The sequence below is a fragment of the Ostrinia furnacalis genome, unplaced genomic scaffold (genome assembly GCF_004193835.3).
Source record: "Ostrinia furnacalis isolate ACB-3 unplaced genomic scaffold, ASM419383v2 OfSCF2407, whole genome shotgun sequence".
In the NCBI taxonomy this organism is placed as follows: domain Eukaryota; kingdom Metazoa; phylum Arthropoda; class Insecta; order Lepidoptera; family Crambidae; genus Ostrinia; species Ostrinia furnacalis.
In genome coordinates, this window is record NW_021132646.1 from 1 (window position 1) to 9,891 (window position 9,891).

General features: G+C 34.5%; 3 protein-coding genes across 6 annotated transcripts; 2 read left to right on the forward strand and 1 right to left on the reverse strand.

Annotated features, from left to right (window-relative positions):
• The first annotated feature begins 132 nt into the window (after window positions 1-132).
• On the forward strand, window positions 133-4,783 carry Hyccin (PI4KA lipid kinase complex subunit hyccin). Of its 3 annotated transcripts, none has more exons than XM_028308244.1 (8): window positions 133-405; window positions 470-687; window positions 823-988; window positions 1,139-1,233; window positions 1,313-1,530; window positions 1,654-1,895; window positions 1,982-2,098; window positions 3,197-4,783. In XM_028308244.1, the coding sequence occupies exons 2-8, from the start codon at window positions 493-495 to the stop codon at window positions 3,661-3,663; spliced, it is 1,500 nt and encodes a 499-aa protein (XP_028164045.1). In that variant the 5' UTR covers window positions 133-405; window positions 470-492; the 3' UTR covers window positions 3,664-4,783. The 3 variants fall into 3 exon arrangements, with proteins under 3 accessions (XP_028164045.1, XP_028164044.1, XP_028164046.1); XM_028308243.1 differs by having other exon boundaries at window positions 133-380; XM_028308245.1 differs by having other exon boundaries at window positions 162-233.
• A 212-nt stretch (window positions 4,784-4,995) lies between these two features.
• On the forward strand, window positions 4,996-6,307 carry LOC114355414 (uncharacterized). The gene is made up of 2 exons (XM_028308248.1): window positions 4,996-5,736; window positions 6,068-6,307. The coding sequence occupies exons 1-2, from the start codon at window positions 5,545-5,547 to the stop codon at window positions 6,206-6,208; spliced, it is 333 nt and encodes a 110-aa protein (XP_028164049.1). The 5' UTR covers window positions 4,996-5,544; the 3' UTR covers window positions 6,209-6,307.
• Window positions 6,308-6,360: 53 nt separating this feature from the next.
• On the reverse strand, window positions 6,361-8,087 carry LOC114355412 (uncharacterized). 2 transcript variants are annotated; one of them, XM_028308247.1, is made up of 5 exons: window positions 7,571-8,087; window positions 7,361-7,490; window positions 7,203-7,288; window positions 6,781-6,937; window positions 6,361-6,666 (listed from the first exon to the last, which is right to left on the reverse strand). In XM_028308247.1, exons 1-5 carry the CDS (start codon window positions 7,643-7,645, stop codon window positions 6,440-6,442), a joined length of 675 nt encoding a protein of 224 aa, XP_028164048.1. In that variant the 5' UTR covers window positions 7,646-8,087; the 3' UTR covers window positions 6,361-6,439. The 2 variants fall into 2 exon arrangements, with proteins under 2 accessions (XP_028164048.1, XP_028164047.1); XM_028308246.1 differs by having other exon boundaries at window positions 7,361-7,496; window positions 7,571-8,083.
• Between the last annotated feature and the right edge of the window lie 1,804 nt (window positions 8,088-9,891).

Consider the following 9,891-nt stretch of genomic DNA (forward strand, 5'->3'; position numbering starts at 1 on the left):
ATGCTGTGCATCGTCACATGCCGAATAATAGTAATATCTAACGATTGAATTAATAAAACAGGGATGTCCGCTTCTAAGCCAAAATAAAACACTGTGCTGTGACGGGAAGGTGACAGCTGACAGGCCCTGTCTCATCTGTGGTGAGTGGTGACAGATGACAGCAACTAAAATAAAAGGGTTTCATTTGGGTAAAATAAAATAAAAATATCCAGGACAAGAAGACACAACAACACGTAATAACAAAGTTTATTCTTTAGGAATAAGCCATTAAAATTAAAGAGAAATTGGTGAATTTATTTATACTTTACAAAATTTCATCTGAAGCGGAAAATTCGAAGTCGTGATTCATCAGTAAAAGAGTGTTTTTTTGCCCCCGTACAGTACGTAAAAAAGCTATTTACTAAGGTATCAATTTATTATTAACTATTGTACTATTAAAATATTCGTATTCACTAAAAAATATTTATAGATCTTGTGGACTTGCAAGCAATTATGGCCGAGTGGAAACAGCTGATAAATGAATGGATAGCAGAATATACCTCCTTACAAGAGAATGAAATAAAGAGTTTTGCAGCAGAACATGAGCATAACCACGAAATCGCAACAGCTCTTTTCAATTTATTCTACAGTGAAGATGAATGCGATATTAACTGCAGCAACAAAAATCAAAATGAAAGTCCAGAAGAGGTAATTATATCGAAAAGACCGCCTAAATTATACACATGTATCTTTTTGTATTTCTTTCAAAACACAAAACATGCATTACTTAACTCTGTCTTATATGTCATAGTTCTTTACATAAATTTATTTCAATAATTTCAGATACTTGAAAATGTGTGCACTCAACTATTTAGTTTCTATAGATCCAAAGAAGTGGAACTTCAAAGATTCACATTGCAATTTGTTCCAACACTCATCTACAGCTACCTAAGCTCAGTGGCTCAAGGAAACTTAAAGTCATGTCGCTGTATTGAGACACTACTCATCGGTGAGAGATTTCAGACTAATAGAAAATAATTGTTTGCTATTATAACTTATTTTCTTTTTATAATGTTTTTTCTACTTGATTATACATGTGTAAATTGATATTATTTATCATTATGATAGCTGACTGAAATTAACCTTTGATTTGTGCTAGGTTTATACAACTTTGAAGTTGTTGATGAAACTGGAAAACCTAAAGTAGTCTCATTCCGTCTTCCATCCTTAGCACAACCATCAATCTATCATGAGGTAAGTAGGTAACTATGTTGTGGATCAAGTAATTTTTTTTTTCTTAAACAAAATGTCTAATGATAATTAAATTTTACAGCCTCTGTCTTTAGGGCCACAGTTTCTGACTGAAAATGCTTTACGAAGATGGGAGGAATGCAACACAAAATTAGTGAGTTGGGGCCCATTATCACAGGTAGAAGTGATAAACGCACAGAATCGTCTAAAGGTGATGTCAGCACTGTATTTCATTTATAATCGGCAACTGAGTTTGTTACCAAAGCTGGCATTGAGACATTTCTGCATTGCAGCTTCAAGGTAAGTGCTACTAGCCAAAACCTCAATTAGCCAAAATTTGAAAAATCTGTAACTAATGGGGCCTATCAAGTAATCAACACATTCTTTCATCAATCTATTAACACATTTTTATTTTATTTTCAGAATCGTGACCCAAGGGTTCCACAAAAAAATTGGTTGCAATAAATCCACCCCAAGAATTCCAGTGTCACCGAACTTCCTATTAGAAATGATAGAAGGCGCCTACTTTGCCATGTTTAATGAATTTTATACATTGGCTCTGCAAGCAGTAAAAGATATAGATAGGCGGGCGCAGTACGAGTTATTTCCTGATGTTATGCTAGTCACTAGTGCTGTTATAAACTCCTTGAAAAATAATTCCTCAGGTGAAGCAGCTTTGTTAAAAAAAAGATGTTTTGTCATCGCGATTCGCAATGTATATTTTACTAATTTACTTACCTTATTTTTTCAGGTCAACCTTGTGATGGTCCAATGGGCATAAGTGTTGCGCTATCGCCAGCTACCACCACGGTTACGATGTCCAAATCCATGATTACCAACGCATCGTTTCGTACCAAGAAACTACCAGGTAAGATAATTTTACTGATTGTTTTTCACTATTTATGTACCTACTTGCAACATGCCTGGTTTTAGTTAAAATTACTCAGTATTTTTGTAGGTTTATAGATAGTATTTTTTAAATACATCATGGATTTGTTTTGACTTACTATACTTTACACACAGATGAACATCACGATTATTGCATGCTGCCTAATGAATGCTCTTGGTCTTATTGTAAAGATAGCGATTTTCGGACTAGAAACATATACTTCGGCAACAAGGGCAATATTATTCATTATGTGGATATGTACAGAACAGCCTTTTCTAATGGGCTAGTTAAAATATTTGATGGGGAATATTGGAAAATGTCCATGCAAAGAATAAAGAGTGATAGTAGCTCATTGTACGATCATTCAGTTAGCTCTGAATCAGATCAGCAGTGACGAGTTTATTGAAACTCGTCGCAGTTTATTACTCCCATAAAAAGAGGTAGTCTTTTTTAAAGAAAATATACAACTACATGCCACCTTCATGCTTGTCAAAACACTGCACAAAATTACTACACTAGTACCATTGTTTATGCAAGCAAGTGTAAATTGTCCCATATTCGTCTATTTAACTTGCAGATCGAAAGAATGTCTTATTTTCACGATGATAAGAACAAATATTATTTATCTGCACTAGATGATACATGTCCTATTTTTGTTTAAATTTTTGAACTCAGGTATGCTGTGCAGTATTAAATGATACTGTTACCGCTTTATGTTCAAAGTTCATTTGATAGTACTTACATTCATCTTAGTTTATAGAGTTTATGAATAATCCTAGGTATAACTGTAGCGCACTAATTTATTCAAAAGTCATTCATCGTAGATTTTAGCCAACCTTACAACACCGTTTAATTATGTTTAATAATAATACTCGTAATAAGTTGATTGAAGTTGTTAATGTTTAGAAAATCTATTCGTAAATTTTATCCGATCACTCGACAAATAAAAAAATGATAATTAAATAAAAATAGCAGATGCCCTTGCTATTATTATTTGTAAAGCGATGATTACAAAAAAAGTTGTTGTTGGTGACCATAATTTCACTCTCCACACTATAAAATTATTACGGTTTTCAGACGACATCCCTATTCAAGCTGGCCAAGTGGTACCCACAGAAGCAACGGATATACTTACATCTATAACAGAAGAAGGAGAATCAGATTCTACGCCCATACAACGCGGTGGAGTTGTACGCACGTCCAAACCCAAGCTCAGCTCATTTCCAGTACTCGGAAAAAAACCCAAAGATAGCAAAGACAAAACTGTAAACATGGCTGACAAAAAAGTTACACTGAAAGAATCTTCTAAAGGAATTTGGAATTCGTTGAGTGGCGGTGGCGGAGATATGATTGATGGTCAACCTAAAACTAGCTCTGGGGATGGAGTAGCAGACACCAATGGTAGCCTAAAAGATGATAAAATATCCATGAGCTCGATACAGAATAGCACGGAAAACTCTGACACTAGGTCGCAAGTTACAACTGATTCATTGGACATTGAAACAACACCTCGTTTTGCTGCCATGCAAGTAAGTTCTGTCTAAAAGATTGTATTTTTGATGACTTCCAGTATTGTCTTGTATTTCAAGAAACAATTTAGTAATTTTATGTAGGCATAGTATTTGGGTGAATCAGCTGAGTTCAGTTTAAAAAGTTATTTACATATAATGCGTATTAATGTTAATTTTTTTGTAAGAAACAGACTATTATTTGATATCGCAAGTCTTTCAATACCTCTCAATTAGTCTCTTGGATATAGTGTGTATAAAGTAGGTTTTTGACGTCTGGAAATCCTTTGGGCTTACCCACAGCCCATGGGGACGACCAGTGTGTACTTTATCTGGGACTCTACCCGCTTAAGAGTAGGCGCACACCGTTGATTTTTAGTTGGCCGATAGTTGTGCGCGTTTTTAAATTGTATGAAGAATCGGCCAAATCGAATCGGCGTAGTGTGCGCACTCCCATACATGCCCATACTGATCAACTGCCCGACTAAACTATCGGCCGACGAAAAATCAACGGTGTGCGCCTACTCTAAAGGCGGCGCCTACCCACCAAAACCCGGTTTTTAATAGAGGTTTTCTCCTCATGGTCCTGTTAAAAAAGGACCCCCGCTCGACCGTAGCGGATTACGGTCTACTCTATAGAAACTCACTTAAGTTGATTCACCTTTTTATTTTTGTTTCACCTTTTTATTTTTGTAGATTAGCCGGTTTTGGTGTATAGTCCCAGTTTGTCTACTGGATACTATTAGGTTGAAGCCAAACGAGCGTAAATTTTTGAGTTGTGAGTTGCGTAATTTCGGTCATGTAATTTCTGCTGCATACGGTTTCATACAAAAGTCCTGTTTCATTCACACGAAGACGCAAAATGAGTTGTTTTTCTTTGTTGTAATTTCAGTGGCCGAAATTCAGCGACTCACGACTCACAAACGCCCGTTTGACCACACCCTTAGATCATATTATGGTATAAATAACGAGTTAATTAAAATTCTTAAATGTTTAATGATGTTACCAAGTTCCTGATCGGAGTGTGTTTTGGTGTTATGCCAAAATTTGCATGTAATCTGAAAATATCAAACTGTTGTGTGAAATTCTCCCTCGAATCCTAATTTAGATAAAGGTGTTTTGGAGTCTGCTTTTATAATGCTCCAGACATTCATAGGTAGACATGCAAAACAAGAACTTTGTGTGTCTTTGCTTGTTCAAAATTCATAAATTACATTCCATAATGGATATAACTAGGCTTTTTGTTATTTAATGAACCATTTTGTAGTTATCTTAATTTTAAATTAGATTTTAATGGTGTTGTATCAAAGTTTAAATGACTTAATAGTTTGTTACGATTGATTGTTAATTCTGACTAATAAATTAAATTATATGTAAACTGAAGGAATTTAATGTCTGAGCGAAGAAGCCCCTACTCCATTTCCCTTATTGTCTGAATTACAAAACCCTTTAAGACACGGCTAACTAATAAAGAATCTGTCAACAAGCGGGACTAACTAGACACACATTAGGTACTTGCTTTTAGACAAAGATCTACTCGCAATCGTTTGTAATATTTAAAATTGAATAATTTTATATGGCCACCCCATAAAAATAAAACTTAATTAAAATAAAGTTCTAAAATATGTTGATAGGTACTTTACTCCTTATCAATTCAATGCTAGATTATAATTAAAGGTAAGTAGACGATTCTGTATTAAATTTTACCTCATGTGTTTTGTCTGGGCATAAATTCAGCAATGACAACATTATCTTATTCCAATAATTACTATCTTGTTTAATGTTTGAACTTGTGACGGGTCATAATGTTAACTATCTTAATGTAAACAAGTATTTACAAATTTCGTTCCGATAATTCGTTGGGAGCTCAGTTAATTTACTTTACCGACTAAAGATACTAGTGCCCTTAGTGCCAAGATGAGATTATTATTACTATTATGTATTTTCGCTGTTGCATATATCTCAGTCTGCCAAGGAAATGACCTGATTGTAGGGACTAGTTACAATACACGTCTAATATGGCAACAAAAGCTTGACTACATGGCGATTCCATTCAAAAAACGAGTTAAAGAAATGTTCTACTCGGATCCCGGACAGCAGATCATTAAGGTAAAAATACCATAAAATCAATTTTAATAATACACAAAATCCCAACTGCATAAAAGATACAAAGTCGTAATAATAATGCGAGAAACAATGACGTCAACTGTAATGCCTTGTTGACCACATGATGCCAACGGATTTCCGAAAAACAAATCGATGACCAATAGAAACTTTAATAAAATGACAAACAAACGTAAGTAAATATTTACCTACTTAGGCTGAATCGCATTTGTTAGGTGCAACACCACCAACACTGTGCAGTCTGGGATTTTCGTAAAAGCTTTTGTATATTTTAATTTTACGTTTTCCGTTTGTAAACCTTTCTTTTTCTTCACAGGGTATTGTAGCGAGGGAGACCGATAAAACAAATGCAAATGGCATTATAACAGCCGGCGGTGTAGGGTCAACTTTCGTAAATATTCGATTCAAAAGCGAACGTGGCAGTGGTCTGCACTATCAAATTGAAATCTATAGTTAATTATAGGTATTTGCTGGAGTAAATCGTGCCGCAATAATTGTTTAGGTACTTCTTATACTGTAAGTGAGTGTAACAATTAAAAAGTTATTATACACTTCATAAACTAGTTATTATTTATTAATATTTAATACATTCAATCAAAGTTCGTAATGGAAACTTTGAGAAAATTTTATTATGTTCCTTCACACTTATCACAGGTTATTATCGATTAAGTAATTCTTAATCTCTTACTTAAGACTTAATCAAGCCGTTTCTGGACACAATGAACATCATATTACGAGGCTGACCATAATCAGTAGCATACGGCAGATTATCAACTGTGTCAGCAAACGTTCTCTGGTTACTGTTCTCTAGAATTTGTTTAAGTTTGCGTATTGTCGCCGCTTGTTCATCTAGTTTTATTTCGTTTACCACTATGGGTAAATTTACGGCACATACCCATAAATAAAACATTCCCACTGAAACAAAACAAATACTTATATATTTTATGTAAACTTTCACCTCTTTCTTAAAAGAAGAATAACTCATTAGGTACTCGCTTAATTTTTTCCATCATCATTAAAATTACTTACAAAGAAAAAATCCTGACCCCACACTGGCTCCGATGAGAAGGCCAATGTCCATAGTGTTCTGTTTCAGTAAGAAGAGAAAATTAGCTATCAATATGGACAGCAACACGAGCCGTGTGGTCTCCATCACCATGTAAGGAATCATCAGCGTGTTGTTACACTGAAATAAATGCCGTCACATTTTCAATTAGCTACCTTCATTACACTAGCTGTGCCCGCGATGTACGCGTGAAGAAAGTTTAAATATTTTTTCCGTTTTCGCAACATTTTTCATTGATGCTTGACTGCTCCTATTGACTGTATATAGCCTAGAGCCTTCCTCAACAAATAGGCTATCCAACACTAATAATAGGTTTTCGGTTCTTTGAAAGTCCAAAAAAATCTTTTAATCTACCTATTTCGGTAGAAGTTGCGACTGTACTTACCGTATAAGCTCCATAAATAAATAATAGGCATACAATAATATAAATGCATGAAATTGTAATGCCAAGAGATGTGTATTTTCCGGGATCTGAAAGAGATATTTCATACGTTATCTACAGTGAACTTTATTTTATCGTATCACCATTTTCAATTTTCTTACCATCTTTAATATATTCTAAATAATGTGCCAAATTAATTAAATCAAAATTATTTGTCCAATAAGTGATTTGTTCCTTGAGTTGCTTTGTGTGTGTATGAGCATAACAGTTACCGGCCAAAGCTATCAGTCCCTGAAACTATAAATACATCAAAACATCGTAAAATAATCCTAAAATATGACTAACTCGAGATTGGAGTCATTGCTGCTCACCACTGAAAATATGCCAATGAGTATTCCACCCAATCTCAACGAAAACCAAAAACAGCAACTGTAAACGAACGCCATCGAAGATTCTACTGTATAATCTAGTTTAGACACATACTTATCCTAAATAATCTGACTGAATAGAACGCCCGATGTTTACTGATTTCGTGTTACCATAAAAGAAAGTTACCGTGACGAATGTATGTCCAACATCTGATAGGCGATACAATTATGCGATATGTAGCTTTTCGATTCTATCTAATACCTACAACATAATTACATGCCGCTTTTAGAGATCCTTATTGATATAAAGGATTCAATATTCCCCTAATTCAATGGTTTTACAACATTGCGACGTATTCCTTTAAAGTTTAGGGCAACGACAGACAGGACACGCCTGGTGATTTGCGTACCAAACTTGTACTACGCCCACTGACGCCCACAGATACGCCAGTCGCTGGTTCGATCCCTGAATAATAGGTAAAATGTATGCTGGCAAATTACTCTGCCCTCCATTGAAGTGAGGCAATTAGAAATAATACCCTCTACATGGCTGTGGTGTACTACTACACAAATAAAGAGTGTGCGCTATGGCAACACTGACTAGTACGGCGCGGTGGGGAGTCAGTCGTAGTCGGGCCGCCACACGGGACGGACGTCAGTGCTTGCACTAGCTTACACAGTGAACATATATCAGTGTTTTATTTAAGACACCACATTGGCGACGAGGATAAAAGTGAGTAATTAATAATTTTAATGATTATATACCCAATAAATTAAATAAAATAAAAGGGAGGTAGCTACAATCATTACACTTATAGAATGTACATTCACAGTCTATTTGCCGATTAATATTTATCGAAATCATTATTATTATCAACATCAAGTAAATTAATATTTAATTTTACAAACAATATCAAACCTACAAACCCATAGTAATATTGATTTTGATCATGTTATGTTGATTAACAAACTCGTTACTTACCAAAAGTCACTTGTTATTCTATGATAATTAGTCTTGTTAAAACTAAATCATCTAAGATCACTCGAGCCAGACTGACGCAGACGGGATATGTCTGCCTGCCAGTTATCGAATTTTGACGCGGACATACTGTGTTTGCCTGCCAGTTGAAAGGTAGCTATTTAAGCTGTAATTTGTAATGCCACTAGTACCCAGGGCCGTTTGGACGGTCATCGAACTAAATAATTTATATTATTAAAATGATCGTATTCATGAACGAATTAAATTATTTCACTACAATGAAAAAATACGTAGTAGGTTACCTCCTGTTTTCATCAATGCTACCTATAAAACGAGACAAGATAGTGTATTGTCAAGAAATTATGATAATCTGATTGGGTATATAATTTTAAATAATATAAATAAAGCAAGTAGTGAATTGCTAATATGGAATAATAAACAAAGCAAGTCGTGAATTGCTAATATTGAATAATAAACAAAGCAAGTCGTGAATTGCTAATATGGAATAATAAACAAAGCAAGTCGTGAATTGCTAAACTGGAATAATAAACAAAGCAAGTAGTGAATTGCTAATATGGAATAATAAACAAAGCAAGTCGTGAATTGCTAATATGGAATAATAAACAAAGCAAGTCGTGAATTGCTAATATGGAATAATAAACAAAGCAAGTAGTGAATTGCTAATATGGAATAATAAACAAAGCAAGTCGTGAATTGCTAATATGGAATAATAAACAAAGCAAGTAGTGAGTTGCTAATATGGAATAATAAACAAACTTCATTTATATTCAAGTATCAGTGTGTTATTAAATCAAGGTACATACATTTACCAATTTTGGCGATAAATAGGCATTTTGTAATAGTTTTTGTATACCGCCTGAACAAAAACAAAGGGTAATATTTTGGTGTTATACATAGATTTCGAATATAAAAAATATATAATTTTACTAATTAAGACATGACAAAAAAACTGAGGTATGTCTCGTTTCTGTCGGGTCTGGGTTTTTAACTATTTTACTAAACAATTCTTCATTTATGATTATTTATGAATGGATCTTGTTTGTCATACTTTCTGCATAACAACACCCCGGTTGACGCTAGCGCGACACTATCGCGACAAATCGCGACGACAAAATTTGTCGTTACGTATTTAATAGGCGCGTGCGCTCATTCCGCTCCGCTGCGTCTCTTCATCCATATTCTTTATCGTATTTATTTTTATAGCCTTCGATAAAAGATGCTACTTTTAATTACCTCGATCGATGAATCGATAAAAAGATAGAGAAAGAAGCGGGAGATTCTTTTTTTGCACTCTGAGAAGGTTTAAGTCCCAGTGAAATTGGCT

Bases quoted from the DNA above. Each gene is read 5' to 3' on its own strand.
- Hyccin (XM_028308244.1), top strand. From the start codon at position 493: ATGGCCGAGTGGAAACAGCTGATAAATGAATGGATAGCAGAATATACC. The intron at 688-822 runs GTAATTATATCG...CAATAATTTCAG, and splicing joins AAAATGAAAGTCCAGAAGAG to ATACTTGAAAATGTGTGCAC. The intron at 1,896-1,981 runs GTGAAGCAGCTT...TTATTTTTTCAG, and splicing joins CTTGAAAAATAATTCCTCAG to GTCAACCTTGTGATGGTCCA.
- LOC114355414 (XM_028308248.1), top strand. From the start codon at position 5,545: ATGAGATTATTATTACTATTATGTATTTTCGCTGTTGCATATATCTCA. The intron at 5,737-6,067 runs GTAAAAATACCA...TTTTCTTCACAG, and splicing joins CCGGACAGCAGATCATTAAG to GGTATTGTAGCGAGGGAGAC.
- LOC114355412 (XM_028308246.1), bottom strand. From the start codon at position 7,645: ATGGCGTTCGTTTACAGTTGCTGTTTTTGGTTTTCGTTGAGATTGGGT. The intron at 7,289-7,360 runs GTAAGAAAATTG...TATCTCTTTCAG, and splicing joins TTTAGAATATATTAAAGATG to ATCCCGGAAAATACACATCT. The intron at 6,938-7,202 runs GTAAGTACAGTC...CATTTATTTCAG, and splicing joins TTATTTATGGAGCTTATACG to TGTAACAACACGCTGATGAT.